This window comes from Athalia rosae, chromosome 6 (genome assembly GCF_917208135.1).
Source record: "Athalia rosae chromosome 6, iyAthRosa1.1, whole genome shotgun sequence".
Lineage (NCBI taxonomy): Eukaryota > Metazoa > Arthropoda > Insecta > Hymenoptera > Athaliidae > Athalia > Athalia rosae.
Window position 1 is genome coordinate 2,000,202 of NC_064031.1, and position 20,487 is coordinate 2,020,688.

At 37.5% G+C, this 20,487-nt stretch overlaps 4 protein-coding genes across 5 annotated transcripts; 1 reads left to right on the forward strand and 3 right to left on the reverse strand.

Annotated features, from left to right (window-relative positions):
- Window positions 1-6: 6 nt before the first annotated feature.
- On the reverse strand, window positions 7-2,296 carry LOC105691767 (type 1 phosphatidylinositol 4,5-bisphosphate 4-phosphatase). The gene is made up of 6 exons (XM_012410467.3): window positions 2,094-2,296; window positions 1,685-1,869; window positions 1,165-1,374; window positions 922-1,062; window positions 497-551; window positions 7-403 (listed from the first exon to the last, which is right to left on the reverse strand). Exons 1-6 carry the CDS (start codon window positions 2,176-2,178, stop codon window positions 318-320), a joined length of 762 nt encoding a protein of 253 aa, XP_012265890.1. The 5' UTR covers window positions 2,179-2,296; the 3' UTR covers window positions 7-317.
- A 35-nt stretch (window positions 2,297-2,331) lies between these two features.
- On the forward strand, window positions 2,332-7,873 carry LOC105691766 (cell division cycle protein 27 homolog). The gene is made up of 13 exons (XM_012410465.3): window positions 2,332-2,593; window positions 2,910-2,985; window positions 3,185-3,332; window positions 3,412-3,789; window positions 3,869-4,181; window positions 4,248-4,436; window positions 4,544-4,787; window positions 4,876-5,056; window positions 5,129-5,354; window positions 5,444-5,571; window positions 5,659-5,980; window positions 6,068-6,212; window positions 6,327-7,873. Exons 1-13 carry the CDS (start codon window positions 2,570-2,572, stop codon window positions 6,437-6,439), a joined length of 2,487 nt encoding a protein of 828 aa, XP_012265888.1. The 5' UTR covers window positions 2,332-2,569; the 3' UTR covers window positions 6,440-7,873.
- Window positions 7,874-8,001: 128 nt separating this feature from the next.
- Window positions 8,002-8,870, reverse strand: LOC125501507 (39S ribosomal protein L36, mitochondrial). The gene is made up of 2 exons (XM_048657740.1): window positions 8,676-8,870; window positions 8,002-8,545 (listed from the first exon to the last, which is right to left on the reverse strand). Exon 2 carries the CDS (start codon window positions 8,538-8,540, stop codon window positions 8,139-8,141), a length of 402 nt encoding a protein of 133 aa, XP_048513697.1. The 5' UTR covers window positions 8,541-8,545; window positions 8,676-8,870; the 3' UTR covers window positions 8,002-8,138.
- Window positions 8,871-9,111: 241 nt separating this feature from the next.
- Window positions 9,112-19,067, reverse strand: LOC105691747 (basic-leucine zipper transcription factor A). Of its 2 annotated transcripts, XM_012410437.3 has the most exons (8): window positions 18,783-19,067; window positions 14,747-14,881; window positions 12,958-13,076; window positions 11,284-11,601; window positions 10,611-10,808; window positions 10,189-10,535; window positions 9,900-10,083; window positions 9,112-9,809 (listed from the first exon to the last, which is right to left on the reverse strand). In XM_012410437.3, the coding sequence occupies exons 1-8, from the start codon at window positions 18,820-18,822 to the stop codon at window positions 9,555-9,557; spliced, it is 1,596 nt and encodes a 531-aa protein (XP_012265860.2). In that variant the 5' UTR covers window positions 18,823-19,067; the 3' UTR covers window positions 9,112-9,554. The 2 variants fall into 2 exon arrangements, with proteins under 2 accessions (XP_012265860.2, XP_012265861.2); XM_012410438.3 differs by lacking the exon at window positions 14,747-14,881 and having other exon boundaries at window positions 18,783-19,061.
- Window positions 19,068-20,487: the final 1,420 nt, after the last annotated feature.

Here is a 20,487-nt window from a genome sequence, read left to right on the forward strand (position 1 = left end):
CCCATGTTGATACGTTCATCTGAGTTTAATATATATTTTACAAAATGTTTTAATTGCTCTTTTCTTATTTTGCATGCTTCTTCTCGGTCCAATTTCTTTTTACACAATAAATTATAATATCATTAGGATAGTGATGTTATTTATGCAAAAGGTTACTGTAAGTATGCAGGTATAATAATATGTATAGATATACTATTGTATTTGTATAATGAGAGCGTGTCGGAACATTATTCGCTATACTTTATCTAAACTGATTATAGACATTAAAATATTATAAGAATACGAATCTGTTGATTCTTTTGAGGAATATTTCGGTACTACATTGGACCTTCTATCAGGCTAATCTTCATTGTACAATAATAGATGCTTCTTCCAAAACAGAGTAATGCCACCAGAAATGCACCTGGAAATAAGGATAGAAAAATAATGCATTAGCAATATCATCTCATTAGGATTTGCGAAATGATAAAACTGGTATTATTAAGGAAATACTCACCAACATAAGCCACATAGATGCCACCGTTTGTTCTGACGAGTTGATAAGTCCCCAGCTGTAAAACAAACAAAAATTAATAATGTCTCGATCCAAGTACATTGCTGTGTTGCTAATTTTTTTTATTGGTTTCCAGATAAACATGCACTGACACACGCGGCGAAGTTCGTAATACTCGAAAACATTGAGACTGATTTGCATAATTGGAGAAAAATTACATAAATCATACGACATATCTAACCAAAGTCACAAATGTGGGGATGTAGTTAATCTGTGATGAGTCATATGCACTGCTCCTACCTATGGTTTGTCGCTTATAAGTAATTTGTATCTAATTTAAGACAAGAATAGACATATTTTTTTATCAAACACGCCGATAAGATATATTGCATTTCAGAACATGATTTTATGAATGTTATTTTACTTACTGTGACAGCGATTCCAACGACTAGGGCAATTACTCCGATTACAATGAAGACTATTCCTCGACCTCGTGCAAAATCTGGACCTACTGATGATACTTTACGACAGTGTGGGCAACGAGCAAGGGCATTATTTAGGGTGTTGAACTGAAACAGGCAATTTTTTATGAAAATACAAGCGGTATGTAAATCCAGTTTCAATTGAAGATGAATAAAGATTCATGTAATGGGAAACGGAAAAACACTAACCAGAAATGTATCATGACAATGACCACATCCAACTCTACACATTCCTGGCATGGAAAGCACTGGAGGAGTTACCGGAGAGGGTGCCAAATTGATAATCCGCTTACAATTTGGTCTTGGACAAGCAATACGCTGCGACGAGCTCTTGCATATTAGTAAGCAGTTGCAAGGACAACGTACGTATTTTTTTCCAGGTGGAGCATTTCGTATTGGCTGTGAAAAAAAAGTTATTAGCCAGTATTTCAATTTGCAGTCTCAATCAGAAGCCTGTTTTGGAATAACTTTACATTCCTTCTCTTACTATTTCCAAACCTACTTATTAATTAAAACGATCCAGTTTCTGTGCAAAGAAGATTGTAGAATATCAGAGAACTGAACTGATTCATTGGTATTTTGATGAGATTACAAGCATTCTTGAAAACACAGTGGTTTAAATTTCATAAAATACAAAGTTAAATTGGATGAGGTGTAATGTGAATATTCAATACAGGAGTCCTGATGATGGATGCAAGCTGAAACTGACCGTAGCTTCGTTACACTGGCCACACTTGACGACATGCTGATCTCGCTTGCCAGAAATATCGATCATAGCTTGACAAACTCTGCATGTGACCATCGGAATCCCACTTGGGGTAGAGGATTGGTAGGGTGGCGGTAACTCATCAGGCCCGATTGGGGATACTGTGTTGACCGCTGATTCAGCTGCAGCTGTATGAGAGGAGAGAGTGGGCAATGTGAAAATTAAGTATTGATAATGAACTTTTTATTGCAGGTTGTCGATATGTAGAATAGATTTTGCACGATTCACTCGGAACGTCCCATCAGAGTTAAGTGAGACTAACTCGCATGATTTACTTTAAATGTTCACTGACAATGAGAGCAAAGTGAGACTAATTTATATTCGCATAGAGGTATGAAAATTTAATGCATACCTGTTATATCAGTGGCAGTACTGCTGTAGGCAATATTTTCATTTGTTAACAAGGGCTGACGTTCGCCCTGCTTGCCGTCGCCCATTGTATCAATTTTTATTGCCTTTGAGTCACTCGTATGCACTGACAGAACTCCGATGACAAAATATCATTTATTATTGACAACTGGGAAAATACGATATGTAGAATGACAACTGAGGCAAGCCGGTCTCGATCACTTATCGTCTAACATCTTCATAGATCATCTACATTTATAATAACAATCGAAGAATTTGATCAGCGGATTGGTACCACTGAGTATGACAGTTCTAGCTGATGTAGCCAGCTTCGCGATACAGCGAAGGTTGGAAAGCAAGTATGGAGTCTTGAGAAATTTTTATACGAATTTGCGGAGCAAAGTCTAGATTTTCATCTTTCAAATTAATTGAATCAATAAATATATATTAACTTTTATATGCGTGGTGTAAGCGTGAGAAATGATTGTACAGGAACCAGTGCAGGTAAAGGTGATACTTACTAAGGAATTGTGAAATTGCGTATATCGTATGTGTCTGAAAGACAAATTATTTGGTTGTAATTTTGACATCTCATTGGCTTCGTCGCCTTTCCAGATTACTCCAGAAATTCATTTCGTCTCGATTAAACTTCTACACTGATCTTTCTCCTGTCACATTTTCACCCATCTTTTCAGAAATGTAATAATTTATTTTGGTTATATTCACAATTTATGTATCCCCAGCATTCGCTTCTCAGGGTTATCTGGTAATGCAATTATAGCAACGGCTATTGTTTACATAATTCACTATCATTTTTCAGGCAGCCATATGGCACTGTTTAAATCATTACGCTTATCGAGATGCAATATTCTTGGCAGAAAGACTTTGGGCAGAAGGTAAGTCACCGATTTGTTTTCTTCACCCAAATACTCTTCAAAAATACTTTTTATTTTACCAACAAATCTGTTCTCATGTTGGTTATCAAAAATATCTTTGGTTCCATGGTTTTGATTCAGAAAACAATATCTTGCTTCTTTGCTTGTGATCCATAATTGAGTTCTGATTATCTGTCATGTGAAATGTCATTGTTTTCAGTGGATACAGAAGACACATTGTTTCTGTTAGCAACATGTTACTACCGAGCAGGACGGGTAAGACAAGCTCATGCTCTATTATCCAAAAAAGCACCAAGTTCTTCACAGTGCAGATTTCTTTTGGCAAAGTGCTGTTATGACTTGGAAAAGTGAGTACACCATTTGCCGACTTGTTCTACATTTTTAATTTTTTCCTTTCAACTCCAATATCTCCCATATTTAATCAAGGTACGCGGAAGCCGAGGCAGCTATAATCGGTGGATATTATAAGCAATTGAAGAATTTGGATGAGATAGTTACACAGTTTGGAGATCAGGCTTGTTTCTCATTGCAAATAATAGCTAAGATTTATTATAAAATGATGCGTCCAGCAAAGGGTAGCGAAGCTCACAAATTAGCTCTAAAGTTGAATCCATTTTTGTGGCATTCTTTCGAAGAGCTGTGCAATGTCGGGGAGAAAGTTGATCCGGTAAAGACTTTTCAGCTGGATAAACTAGACAGTTTTGCAACATGTCATGGCACTACTCCGATACTTAATTATGTCACTGAACCTGATCTCATAACACCGGTTGTGAATAATCCTTCTACACCAATTTCCAATAATGCGTAAGTTTAACTTGATTCTATGGATTAATTTTTAAACATCTGTATTCTCTATTACAATCTACATCATGTTATTCTATAGCACACCTATACAGAACATTGTAGGAAACGGTATCTCGCCGGGTATTAAATTATTTGCCACATCAGATGAAAGTCCGATGAGTTTCCCACCTCAGCTCCATAATTGTCCAGCTGCATCGCCGCGAGGAAAAGCCCCACGATATAGGAGTATGTTCAGCAATTCTCTGAGTCCTTTAACTCCTAGTTTTGGAATTTTACCATTGGACAGCAACACTCCAGAACCCATCGTATTACCATCTCTTACAACACTTTCAGAGGCAAATGACCAAAAAAGCTTGGCTAAACGAGTCAGTAGCCTTAAAGCTCATGTTGGAGTGAGTGAAAAATTTTCAACTAAAATCAAAACTTGGCAAAATGTTCAACATTATTTTGAATTGCAGCAACTAATGTCCCGGAAAGAAACACCTCTACAACAAGGCAAGCCAGTGTTTTCTCAGTCCGGTAACACTAGTAATACAGCAAATATAGTCACGGTTACGCCAACAGCTCCTATTCCGACTCCACAGGCACTTCAAGGCCCTAATGTCCGGAGATCTTCCAGACTCTTCAGCAACAGCTACTCTGTTAAGGTAGTTTCTTCCTTTTTTTTTCAATAGTGTCAACGCTATGCGAATAACGTCAGATTTATAAAATGCAAAATTAATCTACAATGAGCTTCCTATTATTGATTGAACAGGAGAACAACAAATCACCAAATAGAAATAAATTCGCCCCACCGAAATCTCCATCTCGAAAACCCAAAGCACGACTATCAAAGACTAATTTAAATAAGGCAAACTTCAACGAACTGAACGAGAGAAATAGAAATGAGAGGGAAAAGAGTGAAACAATAACATCAGAGAGAGTAATATCATCTACTAACACACTGAACCAGAATAATATGATGCATTGTGCTTTATTGGTACAAAAACAGTGCGCTGGTTAGTTGAAAACACGATTAATTGTAAGGCTTGACTCATTGATTGCTATTTCAAATATCAGATAATGCCACCGAACACTTTTTTACAGAGGGTCTTATGACGCTACTGAGAGACTTGGGTACCGCGTATCAACATCTGAGTCAATTCAATTGTTTGCAAGCCATTGAAATATTCAGTGTCCTACCAGCGCAACATTATAACACAGGTTGGGTCCTGTCGATGTTAGCACGAGCACACTTTGAAATGATAGATTATAAAAAAGCTGCCAGGTTCGTAGTCCTATCGAAATAAATTTTGATGCGGCAATGTTCAAACAATTACCGCTTCCTATATCGTTATAGTTACTTTGCGGAAGTGAGGCAATTAGAACCTCAAAGAACAGAATTGATGGAAATCTACAGTACCGTACTCTGGCACTTACATGCCGAAGTACAATTATCCACCTTGGCTCAGGAATTGGTTGCAGAAGACCGATATTCCCCAACAGCTTGGTGTGCTACAGGAAACCTATTTTCTGCGCAAACCGAACACGAAACAGCGATCAAATTTTTCCAAAGAGCTATACAGGTATAATATTTGACTCGTAATTATACTTTTTCAACGTTAGATCATATATCGAAAGATAGCCAGACAAACTTTTTTCCTCCCACTTACAGGTGGATCCGAATTTCCCATATGCATATACGCTTCTGGGGCACGAATATGTCATGACTGAAGAGTTGGATAAAGCAATTACAGCATTTAGAAATGCCATTAGACTGGACCCCAGGCACTACAACGCGTGGTATGTGAATCAAAATAGAATTACTAGTTTCCTATCTTAGAGTCGCTAGTTTTTTTTTCTTTCTCACAGAGTAACTTTACTTCGCAGGTTTGGACTAGGGACGATATTTTCCAAACAAGAGCAATATAGTTTAGCAGAGCTGCACTTTAAAAGAGCATTGCAAATAAATCCTCGAAATTCCGCGATCATGTGTCATATAGGGGTTGTACAACATGCTTTGAAAAAGACTGTCCTTGCTTTGGAAACGTTGAATCAAGCTATTCAAAACGACCCTGAAAATACACTTTGCAAATTTCATCGAGCGAGCATAAATTTCTCTACGGGCCGGCCTGCTGAAGCTCTTAAGGAATTTGAAGAACTGAAGAATATTGTACCCAAAGAATCTCTAGTCTACTATTCTATAGGAAAGGTAATTTCATTCATCTTCGTTTTGAATTTTTCTTAAGAAACCAATTATTTGTCCGCTAGATCAATAAAGACTCTTATTCCATTAAAGGTTCATAAACAGTTAGGAAATACACACCTTGCGCTCATGTACTTTAGTTGGGCGACAGACTTGGACCCCAAAGGTGTAAACAGTCAAATAAAAGAAGCCATTCTCAGTCCTGGACAAGCCGAAGACGACTCTACCCCTCAACTAGGTACGTTAGTGCATGAGATTAATGAGAGTGCAAAAAAGGGTTGGACAGAAAAAATTATCACCCATATCCTCAGTCACACGTATTTTTGAAGCATGTTTTTTTCACGCTTTTCAGCTGAAAGACCGGCACAAAGTAGTTCGACGGAGCAGGAGGGAGAGGGAAGTGGAGATCAGTCGGCGAATATTACGATTCAGCCTCATGCGGATGACAGTGATAACAGCTTATGAGTGTCTTGATCTGGTGTATTACCGTTACTGCTGGCAAAAATACCCGTATACTTTGTTATAAATAGTCCCCACTTTATAATATAATAGCGCATTTCATGAAAATTGATTAATTGCAAAAAAATCTCTACTCTCTTTTTAACATCACTAGTACAAGCAGAAAATGGAAGGACTACTAGTTAAACCTATCAATATATATTTTACAGACGAATTAGCGCATCCTATTTTTCGTGCTGAGAATACAGGAGAACAATGTGGATAACATAAAGTAACTAAAGAGGACTTGAAACAAACTAGGTAACCGTAGCTATTAGAATCTGCAATATTGAAGCAAAAAATCTTTTTGCTTACTCCTGCTATCTAATTTGAAACATTGTTTCTCTTTATTGTTCGTTTCTATAAATTTACAAATAAACATTTTAATTTGAACGTATAGAGCCAAGGTGCCTAGATGTAATGCCTACCTGCTTTTTCTTCTACTTTTTTCTTCTTGTTTCATGAAAATCTCGAATATCAGTTGATTACGATAATGTAATTGTTTCAATACGTGTGTATCATCGCTGCATAGACTAAGTATGTGTGAGTCTAGTGTAACATGTCGTATAGATATAAATTATAATGGTAAGTTCGGGTCAACATTCTAGGAGTGAGTAAATCGAATAGAACCATATGGTTCTGATTAAAAGTTATCTGTTTTTAAAACAATTGATTTTAGAAACTCCAAAATAATTGTAATGGAATGTTGTAAATCCTTATCAATATTTCGTTACTCAATCGAAGTGGGACGTTGAGTCCATAGCACAGTCGTCGTGAATTCCTTAATTTCTCTTTCGCTGGGCACCAAAGCCTCACGAAAATCGATCACGTAATATCTGTATTTATTGGACTTGTGTATTTATAACATTTTATAAGTAACGTCGTATACTAACGTTGAAATCGTTAATCTATTCTATACTGAAAAAAGAAGTATATGAAACAAAACAGAAAAATTAAAAAAAAAATATATAAGCTCGAGCAGTATCTGTATTCGCTTAGGAAGCTCCAATATTCTAAACTGTAAAAAATTATTGGTACACTGCTTAGAAAGTAGATGAATATAAAAAACGATAAATGATATTTATATATAGAGTAATAATATGGCAGAAGCTGTCAATAGTCCTTGCGTATTCATTAATTCGACCCGGTTACCGAGCTGAGAAATAATCCGTTTATCAAAATTAATTAGATCATAGCTGTTATCATAAATTTCAATGTTTTGCACACTAGATTACTGTACTACATCATGTTCACGTACACGATTTATATGCGGGGATAAAGGCGTGGAAGTGAAAAAAGAATTGACAAAGTCGGTGTCGTACAGTTTGTTAATGCATGTAATTTGTGCAAGATACATTCAATAGATATTAAAATATTCATGACATGAATGTGTACCCTGAATTCACCTACTTTATCATTATTTCAATGGTCTGCTTTGGCGTAATTTTGCAACTATAATCTAGATCCGTATGACCCATTAGTGAAAATTAAAGTAAGGAGGTCAGATATGTACACAAAGAAACATTAACTTGTTGTATTGAAATTGTTCTATATTTACACAAGTACATGAGAAAATTATTGACAATACGTTCAGTCCGTTATGTTTACAGAATGAACTATCATAAATAATCGCTATTAGTGTCACGCTAAGGGTTTACAATGATTACTACCAAGCGCGCTGAGGGCCCTGGGTTGCATGACTTAAAATCCATGTCTTTTCTTTTCTTTTCACCATAGACATCTGCTTATGCCTTGGTTTTGATTTGCAGAAGACAAACATCCTCTCCTGTCTCACAACAAAATAGCAATCCTTGCATCGCAGTTTCAGCAGACCTCTAATTTTCATCCCACAATTCTGGATAATCGACGGTGTGTTTGCCTGCAGTAAATCAGAGGACTGCGAAAGGTTGGAGGTTGCTATCTTTGGCAGGATACCAAGGGGTTTATTACTGCATATGCAGTGCATGCTGCGCACCAATAGATTCACATTATGACGATGTATCGGAGTCTTTAACATCAATTGATAACAACTTTGGGTTACCGTTCTCCATAACAATGGTACGTTCATGTTGTCTGTAATATACAAAAACGTTGACAGTTAGAAACTAGTTTCAATCGATAAGTCAATGTCAGAACACAATTTTTGTTGACCAAAGTGTTCATCATCACAGAAAGTTAACCTCGATTAGCTAACAAATCATACCTTCACGAACTAAGAATCAGACGTTTAGTTGTGTAGTTACGATAGAATCGGTGATGTGCGATTGACGTTCTTACGCTGTCATCATGATTACAGTAATTGATAAAAAGAAATATCTCCTTGGCTATTCTGATGGATCAGAGGGCCTGTATGTATGTATAACTAAGTACCAATTTGTTGCCTTCTTTAGTTACGACCTTCTTGCAGCCCGCGTTCAAGAAAGTATATGAGTTTATTAAAATCATAACAGATAGCGCTAGGTGTCCGACAACATTTATAACAAATTGAATTTGAATATTTGATTTTAGAATGTGTCGCCACTATTGGCAGGATAGGAAACCAGGTTTGCCGTAAAACTAAACGCCGGGCCAGTATGAATTCCTCAGTTTTGGAGAATGGGAATGGTCTTTGATCTGGTAAAATGAACGAATTACAATTATTTCGTGAACTATCTCGTTTATTATTCAAAAGTCTATTAAAAAAGAAGTGTAGGAATAATAAACGGAGTTGACTATTTACAGTTATTTTCTGATAACATAATTCTATCCATTAAATCTATAATCTTAAAATAATTATATATACACCCTTAAATTCAGTGAAGGCAAGTGCCCAAGCGTTTCCTACGTATGATTTAATTAATAATTTCTGAAACACTTTGCAGCTTTAGACGATATCTCATACATCTCATAACGTAACAATATTGAGTTATGCTTCATGCATTTTCTAATTATCTTTGATCTATCATATGTATATATGCATGTATTCAAAGTATTTTGATTATTTGAATAATATTACAGGATTGATCTGTGACTCAGACCCATTTTTATACTGCGTGCAGTCTTTAATTTTACCGCAACTGTACAAGTCCCATGATGCATTTGATCACAGAGGCTCAACCGGCGAGCTCGTTGTTCCATTTTCGTGATTTTTGTAAGCCGAAAAAAAGGCGAGTGCTTTCATGAGCTGATAACTTTTGCTTATAGGAATATTGCTGTCGTACAGCTTTTTCGAGGACTTACAGTCAACATAAAACCACCAGTTACATTTAAGGACTGTCTGATCAAACAGTGTTGACTCAGGACAAAGGAAACTTTTCATGATCAGCCCGTCATCGGTAAGAGCGCAGACATGAAATACCTTGAACAGAAACATTTATTTAATTATGCACGATAAGAATCGAAGTGTCGATGAATTGAAAAAAAAAACCGATATGGGTATTATAATTACCATGCAGCCCAAATCCTCGTCAGCGTAAAGTCCAGGGAAATGTTTCTGGTCACCGCAGTAAAAACTTGTGTCCGGCAATTCAACCCGACTTGCAAAATTGTCGTCGAAATTTTTGTCGTACCCAACTGGATAATACTCTCGCGGAGCATTCATCACTTTACTTGGTGCAGCCAGATTGTACTTGCTGAAAAACCAACAAGGTCGGTAGAATAAAATCTTTCTTCGTAAATAATAATCGTAGAGAAAGAAACATCAAAATATCGATTATTCACGAATGAATCATTCTTACTTTCTAAGAGGACTCGATGTTGTGGTGGACGTTGTGGTGCTAGTCGAGGTTGTCGTCGTTGGCTGCTGATGTTTTTGCATAAGCTGTTGCTGTCTGAGTAAAATGGCAGTCTGCAGTGCTTCGAGAGTAACATTACTCGCTTCGGCAAGGGCTTTGAGAGACGGTTCCATCCCTTGGACCAAGGAAAGGGAAGACATAGATGGCGAAGGAATTGAAGGCTGAGGATTATTGTAGCCGTTAGATTCCTGCTGGGATTGTGAAGCCTGATTAGCGGCTGCGGGAGATATTGATCGGAGGGTCAATTGGTTCACCGAAGATACAGCAGCCTCGTCGGAAGGTATGGGCAGCTGAAAAATATTACTATATTATAGAAACTTGCCAAATATTATTATCAATGATCGTTCCGTGGTAAAAATTTCAACCTGGTAAAAATCATCCTTTGAAACCTCGTTCGTCGAGTCTTCGAGCACCGTTGGACTATGACTGATCCTGTCGGTCAATTGTGCGGATGATTCTGGCATCGCAATGAACGGCGGTAAACCGTTCATAAAATTACTAGATGATTTTTTGGCTGTCTGAGAAGCTGCCGTTGGAGATGTTCCACCGAAACTCTGCGCGTTCTGGAAGGTATCAATGAATTTCCATAACTATTTTGATCTTCTGATACGATTGCTGATGTCGTTGGGACTTCTTTTACGGGTAGTTGAACGTTATTTTTTTTTTTAAGCGAATATATTTTTTGCCTTTGCAAATAGCGTTGCTCAAGTGAGTCACGAGGTAGGTAAGTAATTCTTGTATTACGATTGAAATGAGGAGAATAATTGTAAACGAGTGCAACGACGTGTAAAACAAGATGCTGATACGTATTCTTCATGTAGTTATAAATTGAGCTAGGTCATAGGAGTTAAGCACGCATTCAGCTCACGTTTTGAGCATACATGTAAGTCTATATGACTCGAGATCGTTCTATTGTTTGTAATGGGGTCGTAGACTCGGAGAGAGAGCCTTGCAAAACCTGATCCTCTGCAGCCCGATGCAGGTGCGAAAGAAAAAGTGACTCAAAGATCGTGCATTTCATTAACTCTTTTTTAATACCTGCAAGACTCTCCTGTTCTGCGACTGCAATTGCTGATCTCTGAGGGCCTGTTGCTGTTGCATCTGTTGCTGCCTGAGCATCTGTAGAGCGAACGCCTCTTGCTGTGCACGTTGCTGTTGCTTCTTGCTGTCCTCTTGCATCGCTGCAAACGAGGGCGCAGGAACCGTTCTGAATGCCGTCGAATTTTGCTGTACCACGAGTCTCTGGCGTTCCGGTTGCTGGGCCATCGGTCGCGATCCACCCGGGGGCAGAGGTTTAAAGGGAGGAACGATCTTGACGGCTTGTACACCCTGGCGAACATCGTTGCGGCTCACTCCCTTACGTAACAAAACGAGACATTCTTATTTTATTCGACTACAATTTATGCTTTCTCTGCACACTTAGATAATGAAGTAAAATCATTCGTTCTTTGCATAAAAATAGGTATATGTATAAAGTTTGCACTGCGGTGCAAGGCAAGTGAAAGGTTTCAACTCTTCATTATAGCCTGGTAGGCGTGCACATAATATGAAATTATGGTGATTTCTTGATGTCTACTGCTGTACAATAATTCTATATTCTGTATTCTATATTAGTGCAGTGTGAGAAGATATTTTTGTAGCGGAGACGAAGCACAATTGGTTTTCGATCGATACGTGGAACTGTCAATTTTATTGTTGTAATATAGAAAGATTCGGGTCGCCAATGACGCTGGATATACATACGTACAATAACTCATGCCGCTGGACTTTCTATATCGGTTGGATTTAACCGTGTAAATTTATAATAGCACAATTTGTTGCCCACGCGCGGGACAGTCCATATTATATATTTGCTATTTATTTTCGATCGGAGCTATGCATGAGAGTTTGCAATGAACGGAATAGATATTGCGCTATTCGGAACAATATCATATAATAACGCGTCCAGTTCAATCTTCTGTGGAAATTATGATCGTATATTATTGTTATATTCGCAATTATAGTTGCGTTCAAAAATCGAATATCATCGAGTTCATTAATTACACGTATTTAATGAGTCAGAGTCTAACGCTTTGATCCATTCATATTACTATACAGAGCTCAATTATTTTATTCTCATGATACATAAAAGTGAACCGTTATGTATGAAAAAGATTAATATCGCCAACATAAAGTGGATCGTATATTATACGCCGTTTCTTTTATATACGCGATCTAAATATCTGAGGTTCTAGTTAGTTAAGTTCACTCCATTTGCAGTAGTTTACAAGTTTTTCTTTACATATTCCACAAGATATACATATATGTACTCGCCAGACGAAAGTAGTTTGACCTTGTAATAGCTATGGAATTACAAACTATAACATCATGTTGTATAACGTGTAACGTACTATCTGTAAATGATCATCGGAATTTTAGTAATGGGATCAGAAAACCCCGTGAGTGTACGATCGAAGATTTTCAAACCTTAAATCGACTGAGATTCAGCGTGGACTGAAAAATATAGATACTTAAAATGGTATAACCGACAAAGAGATCTGCAAATGTAAGGTTCACGCACCAGTTGCTGTTACAAGGACGTCGATTACGGTGAATAAGATAAAAGGAGTTTCGAACAAAAACGACAAGGTTTTCTATCGCTGAACTTTGACCACATGTGTCATGGAATACCGTTGTTGCATTTTTTAACAAAAGTCCAGACTCGATACTTACGGTGTTAGCAGTGGTACCGATCGGAATCGAATTCCCTCTGACTTGAGTGCTTCTTCTTTTATTGCTCTCCAAGTTGGACAGGGAATCACGAAAGCCGAGTTCATCTCCGACGGAAAATCCTGTAATAATTAGAGAAGACTTTCATTTAATCATCACGCAATCGGCGAAGCGTTCATCGAGCGCGTTGTACGCGTTTGCAAAAAATGTAGGAAAAAAAATAGTAACGATGCTAAGGACGATAGATAATTATCGTGCACGCGGCGTATAGCTCGCACCGAGTTATTATACAAATATCTTATTAGTTTTGGTTGCCGTATATTAAAATCGTAATGTGAAATGTACGTGCGAACAGACGGCTTCGTTTGAACTTAGTAAAAAATTGATAATTACTGAAAAAAACATTATTTAACCTATTATAGGTATAGATGTAAGGCCATTATATGCGGCGTTGTGTCATGGAGCATTTGAAACTTTACACGCAACAAATATTACCATTCGACCGATGCGCACCCATGAATTATTATTAATATTCTTGTTAATTTTTCAAATTTTTTTCCACACATATTCTCGGATCTATAGGCATAAACTACTTTCTATGAAAATTTACATACCTATACAGCCGCTCGTATCGCGAGTTAAATGAATATTACGTACGTTCGCAATTATTCAGGTTGTCTTGCCAAGTGGAGAAGAAAAGATGATCTTTGAAACTTCGTAATTAGCAATTTGTTAAATTTTTCTATCTCACCGTGCTAGAATCGGTCATTTAATGTTACATACGCCTACGTTACAACCGAAATTTATTCGCTAAATTCGATTCTCTGAAAAATTGTATAATTATTTCAATTTTATTTTTGTTTCACGAGAGAAAATTTATTTAAAGTTTGTTAATACCTGTACACCAGAATGTTATGTATACCGTGAATTTTTATTAGTCTAACACCTGCACCTCCTTGTGAGTTGAGATAGATCAGATTTTAGAAGCGGATTGGTTTAGTAAAGAGAAGAAATTTCCCAATCCCACGGCCGGAGCTCCGATGAACGTCCTGAATATTATGTAAAACCGCATATCACATTTATTAATTTGCACCGTCCTTTTGATATCGAAGATTTCTAGCATCGCTCTATAACTCTATTCACATTCGTACCATCTGCTGTGTAACGTAATCGCACATACATAATTAAATCGACACGTCGATTTTACACTTCCATACATCAGACTATTTTTTTTATTCTCATTTTTGGGAAATATCTGCCACGTTTGGTACTCGATCCAGTCCCCAAATCAATTGAAACATCGTAGCTTCAATACAAACGCGGCGGTGAAATGGTGTTTCAAAAAATAAGTCCGTCAAGGACGCACCAGGAAAAAAAAAAGACACCGGGGTTTTCGTCCATAAAAATGGTAAATTTAATTAGGCAACCGAAACCTATATATATACAGTTCGCAAGTTTTGAACTCATTAATTTGGTAGCGATGATGGTGTTCAAATAGGTTTCGTCAGATGAGATTTCGCAATGCGGTAGGTACACACGACTAGCATTGGGTGTTGTTAAATAACAAGTAGGTAATATTTGATGTAAAAAAGTATATTTTCTTTTTCAAGGTCAACTCGCGCTCGAGGACAGGACCCCATATTTTATTCAGGTGAGTTGTATACGACGGCGTGCAGAGGCGAGGGTATTGTAAACTATATGTATTTGTCTTTTCATTTTTTATTTGGAATTGCAACGGGGCATGTTTCTCATTTGTGATCGAAGAGAAAGCAGAACTGGCCACAGGACTCACCAAGACCTACGTAACCCTTGACGCCTCCAAGATTCCGAACCCGAAATAGGCCGGATTTTTTGAAGGCGCAGTTTAGCGTGAAACCAAAATCCGAATCCAGTACGCAAGTCGCTACAGTCTCCCGCCACGTGCAGCCTAGAAGCAAACCGGAAATACCATCTTTTAGGGTTTGCGGCACCATTCGAAAGGTACTGGAATACAAAAAGTAAATCTGTCCACAGATCGCACGCTGCGTGCGATTGTCCCCGTCTTTCTTTTTATTCATCAAATTCTGTTCTCCTCGTCGTCTCGAGTCCCGTCTCAACGTTTTCTCTCTCTCACAACAAAGAATCTAGCCTAATTAACGATAATTAATCATTTCGGTTGGACGCGCGGCTTTTCACAGCGCAACGTTTCTTTCTATACGGTGGGTATAACCCGTGCAGAGCGGCCGGAGAGTTCAACGAGCGCATAAGCGGGATACATGTCGGTATTATCGATTCCGGCAACGCGACGTGACTAATGTCTAAAAAGTTTGCGCGTCACGTCATCGGGGATACGGAAAAATCTTTGCCAATAAAACGGTAAGATCGACCTAAATTTACTACAGGATATTGGTCGCGATCGTCCGCTAATAAAAACTAAAAAAAGTCAATCTACAGCTTAAATCTCGTTTATAATTAAATTAAAAAAAAGGAACTAAAACTGACCCAGGAACTTTGAAAGGCGGATGCCCGCCTGGCTCCTTTCTCGAAAGAAAATAAAAAATGTAAAAAAAACTAAGAAAAGAAATATACGTATGTGTAATGCGTACATCCGCGACGCACTTCTTTTTATTATATTCGTGCTACTACAAAGTTAAAACTATTTGGCACAGGTGAGTCAACTCACACGGTATATTATACATACCCGCGTAAACTTCACTCTCGTGGATTTCTACTTTTTTGTTAAACCGCGACACGCCAAATATCAAATTACACGCATAAATATTTATACACCTGTCCGATTAAACGTGCTGTTTTATCACTCGAGTAACCCACTCGACGTATATACGCACAAATTGTACGTAAAATATCTGTAACTGATTGTCAGTACCCCTTGGGAATTGAAATTTCCTAAATTGCTTAAACTTCTGAATTGTTCTTTAATTTTCCCCAGACAACAATAAACGTCGTGGGTAATTGGTTTTTTTTCTTTTTTTCATAATTAAAAATTCAGCTGCTGACGAAGATGGAGACGCGTGCAGCTGCGGGTATACATGGGCAAGAAATTCACGTCTGAATTTCGGAGTGTCCTAGGAATATTTCTCTCAATACTTTAGGTACAGAGTTCCATTGGACACAGCCCACACAGCACTGACCGATCGTGCGGCACGCCCTACTGACCCACTTAAATAAAAACCACATAGGTACGTACATATACCTGTTGAAGACTACAACTGTACACACGATTACAGGTACGTTAAGCTCACGAACAAACTATAACTTCATCCCTACCATACTTGAGAACACTTTTGTTCTGATCGTAATTCATTTATACATATATATACTCCTAAAAAATTCAATGCCAAGTTATATTTTCCCGAAGTAATCGTTTACTCGAAGAAGGGGAAAAAAGTGAGGAATCAGCCGTTGACTTGCAGCGATTAAGTACACGGACATTTGAATTAGAGTTTCGAAATAGAATGGCTGATGTGTAACGTGGCAGTTCACAGAAGCGTGTGGGCGTACAACTACTGACTAAAGAATGTAAATCTAATCTGTTCTAGCTTCTAACAATGAAACAAGTTTAGCGCAACCCAAGCTTCTTGTATGTCACACCGTGGTACACGTGGTTAGGAGTGTACAATTCGGCCTTGGCAATGACCGCGGTGTACAGCTCTCGCATACGGGTCGCACAATTACTACCTATATACCGCGGATTTTTCGCGCACCTTGATTAAAAAAAGGTAAAATAAAACGAGCGGAATAAAATGCAACCGAAAACGTGATCATCTGTGGAAGAAGAGATATCGGCTTGTGAAAAAACAAATTTTTGTCTCTGCATGAAACGTCGAAATATATACAGGTTTAGTATATGACTATATATGTATACACAAATTACGTTCCACTGACACAGAAATTTTGGTATTTTCTATTTTTTTTTTTTCTCTTTTTTTTTTTTTCTTTCCTAGATCGGTGCGGAAGACGATCACGTTGTACCACCAGCCGTACGATAATTTGCATAATTATATTTGGTCATTGGATTGACAAATGCCACAAATTTGACATTCGGACGGTGCCCGCGATTACTACACGTGTAATTCAGAGTTTGAATTGCCGCATGCGTATAGTTTTATAGGTTGCTTTCGAAAATTTATCGAGAGTCGATTGAAAAAAAAAAGAACCAACACATTTTCTTGCGTTCTTTGCGCGCATTTCATTTGGATTCTGAAAAGTATACACGCGAACGTTACCGTGTAATTCGAACTTGTAAAAGTGGTTCAACTCTGTGGGGGTCATGAATCTGGATAGAAAGTATTCGACACGGTCAAGTGAGGCGGCAATTAAAGTGCTGCCCTAAATTGAAACGATTGAATTTACAACGAAGGTCGATTATTATTGGTTCTCGACTCGGCAGCTGATCATAAAATTATTGTAAAATCAAGTGTATTCATGGGGCGGTGCGCTACGGCAAAACGAAAAGGAAATCTCGATAATAATATCGATAAGTGAACGAATGAAATAGTTCTGGGTAAGTGAAAATTTTTAATAACGTGTAATCAGACTGCATATAGGTATACGTATGTTATGGGAGAAAAAAACTCGATCGTGCAAGTGAAATTTCTCGAGGAATAATTATTCATATTTTTATTTATCGTACTTCAGAGTCATCGATGGTATGTACGATTGACTCCGCGAACGGATGATTATTTTACATACTTTCGTTTATTCCGTTTTCTACGCCGATTTGAAATCTACGCCCTTTTTTCCCCCATTGAAATCAACGGTAACTTGCTAACAAGTGAAAACTCATGATAGCATATAGTTTTACACTTTCTCAGATTGCACGCACGCAATTTTTTTTCATCCGTATAAATTGAATTTTATCGTCTACTGATTTTTTCCATTCGAAGTTTATCGGTTAATCGATGATCGCCTTTCTTTTTGCGTTCATCTATCATTATCGTTATTGCGATAGTCATGCGGAAATATTTACAAATTTAGCGGTCTTAAATCTATATCATCTATACATATATAAAATTGAAAACCGACGCTTTTTCAGAAGTGAGAGAAAGAATAGTAGAGTAGAAAAGTTTGTCTATACAGTGATAAGTTTTGTACAGTGAAAGTTTGTAAATATACTACCATGTTAGTTGCGTGAAATTGTGTGAAAGGTCATTGATTGTTTGATCGATTGATTGATTGATTGATTATCATACAGGTAACGATAGTCGCATAGAATTTTAAAGTCATTCACACGTATAGTATAGAGAGTCAAAAGTCCGAAGTATAGTCGGTAGCACAGGATAACCATAATTAGAATACAATTAACATTATAATTAAGTTGCCAAATCCCTCATTCATGAGGAAAAATAAATTGAAAGAGGAGAAAAAAAAAAAAAAAAAAATGGATGTACGTACATGAAATTTTATCTTGTAATGCAAATGAAAATATTTTTCTTCGCCGCTATCGAATAGGTAACATGGCGTAATGGTCGAGTGAAATTTTTAGCATCGCGCGTTCTTGTTGTAAAATATCTAATTTCGGCTTCTGGCAGCCCATAAATATTTTACTTTATTTTTTTTTTTTGTGGTAATATAAGAACGTTGGATATACACGGATATTATTCAAAAAATTTTTTTTTCCCCCATTTAAATTTTGCAAGAGGCAATAATTAAAATTCTTTACGCAATTCCACATAATGTGACGTGTGAAAAAAGAACCGAGCACCAATTAGAATATATCGGTATAACAGGATCGATTTTTAACAATCCCCGAAAAGCAGTCCGCTAAAATTTTTGCAAATGAAAAGAAGTTGAATAAACGAATGTAAAGATCCAATTTTCAAACCTACCGACAACGACGAATAGGAACAACGTTGTGGCGATCTTCATCTTGTAATCCAATCAATATGGGAATCGTCACACTTATAAAATCACCGAAGATTCGATCAGTTGATTTTCTTTATTGAAACGTACTTCGTTTCTTCCTGCTTCTTATTACTCCGATATGAAAAATTCTACTGTCTCGACTCCTGCAGCATACGATTGACGGCTCGGGCACGCGATCGCGACTAATGTGGCACGGGGACCGACGAAGGTAACGCGATGCAGTGGGGCCCCACCAGGTACACCTATCCGTCAGGACCCCAATGGTCAATCTCTATTGGGCCAACATCAGGTGCTACTGACCCACTCACTGCCCGCGGACCATCCGTAACTGATGATAATAACGGTACCGCAACGCGCGGTCTTTCGCGGCTAATTTATATTTACAATATATACGTACGTACATCCAGGTGGATCATACCGGTAAGAAAAGGAATCGGGAGTTACCACGTGAACACACGTACTTGCGAGTAACCTGCATTCCATTTTTTTGTGTCTCTGAAAAATTCCACTCCGTTAATATATGTAATTTAAGTTTTGCTCCGAAAGAATAATTTCATCCCACCGCTGGCTACCGATATCGATGAATGATTATTGAAAATTAAAAACGTGCAGAAAAATATCTTGCGGTAATTTGTAATATATATATATATATATATTTTTTTTTTTTTGTTTTTTGGGTCAATCGCAGAGATGTAAGCAAGCCCCGGGCGATTATCAAGGTTGAAGAATATTTAGCATTCACCGGCACTCGCGGAGTGTATTGGCTTTCAAGTTTCCGATTCGAAGATATGCGAAGTATTATTAATGCACGTTGTAACAACTGACCAGACTACACGTATGTAAATAATTTTCGGAAGATCGTTGTACTCTTACGAGTTACACGGTCATCGTTTTCGGTAGAAATTAATGACCTGGACATCGCGAATCGTATGGTCGATTTTTGTTCTCTTCTTCCGCCCTCTTGCTGTTGCTCTTCTTTGAGAACAAATAATTTTCGAGTTTTTCTTAAATAATAAACGCGATTGGAGACGGTGCGGTTTTTTGATGACGGATTTGATTTTAATTTTTTTTTGGGCAATCCGTGTAAAAGTGAAGAAGAAAAAAAAACGTCGGTCGACGATCATATCTTAATTTATAAAATGGAGAAACCCAGAATGGTGACACCGCAGTTAAACCTTTTCGTGTGTCATTGGTGAGAAGTAGTGGAAAAAAAAAAAAAAGGAAAAATTAAATTATCTCCGTGTAATTGTGTAATGCGGTTTTTGCGTCCTCACAATAATTGCAAAATATACGTTCAAAACCTACAAAATGCGCGTGACTGTTGCTAATCAAGGTGATGTGCATGTAGGAAAAGTCGTTGAAATATGGGTACCTATACCCACGTCTAACTCATCGACGTGTGAATAATGAATATCGTACAAGCCCGCGGACTCCGCGATTGCGTCCTGTTTCAATATTGACTGATTGTGAGTAGGGAATATAGTAAGAATCGATATTTGTTAAACATGCAGACTTGATTGGAGAATGTGATTTTCCACAACCGATATAAATTTTATTCACAAGCTACATCTCTCGATTTTTAAATTGATCATTCGTTTTTAACACTGGTTTTTTTCTTCCACGTGAAAAATTCGTTTTCTTGTTACAGGAATGCGGTTCGCGCTCCGA

Bases quoted from the DNA above. Each gene is read 5' to 3' on its own strand.
- LOC105691767 (XM_012410467.3), bottom strand. From the start codon at position 2,178: ATGGGCGACGGCAAGCAGGGCGAACGTCAGCCCTTGTTAACAAATGAA. The intron at 1,063-1,164 runs GTTAGTGTTTTT...TGCCTGTTTCAG, and splicing joins ATTGTCATGATACATTTCTG to TTCAACACCCTAAATAATGC. The intron at 552-921 runs GTAAGTAAAATA...TTTGTTTTACAG, and splicing joins TCGTTGGAATCGCTGTCACA to CTGGGGACTTATCAACTCGT.
- LOC105691766 (XM_012410465.3), top strand. From the start codon at position 2,570: ATGATTGTACAGGAACCAGTGCAG. The intron at 3,790-3,868 runs GTAAGTTTAACT...GTTATTCTATAG, and splicing joins ACACCAATTTCCAATAATGC to CACACCTATACAGAACATTG. The intron at 4,182-4,247 runs GTGAGTGAAAAA...TTTGAATTGCAG, and splicing joins GCCTTAAAGCTCATGTTGGA to CAACTAATGTCCCGGAAAGA.
- LOC125501507 (XM_048657740.1), bottom strand. From the start codon at position 8,540: ATGAACGTACCATTGTTATGGAGAACGGTAACCCAAAGTTGTTATCAA.
- LOC105691747 (XM_012410437.3), bottom strand. From the start codon at position 18,822: ATGAAGATCGCCACAACGTTGTTCCTATTCGTCGTTGTCG. The intron at 10,536-10,610 runs GTTGAAATTTTT...AATATTTTTCAG, and splicing joins CAAAGGATGATTTTTACCAG to CTGCCCATACCTTCCGACGA. The intron at 10,084-10,188 runs GTAAGAATGATT...TTGGTTTTTCAG, and splicing joins ACATCGAGTCCTCTTAGAAA to CAAGTACAATCTGGCTGCAC.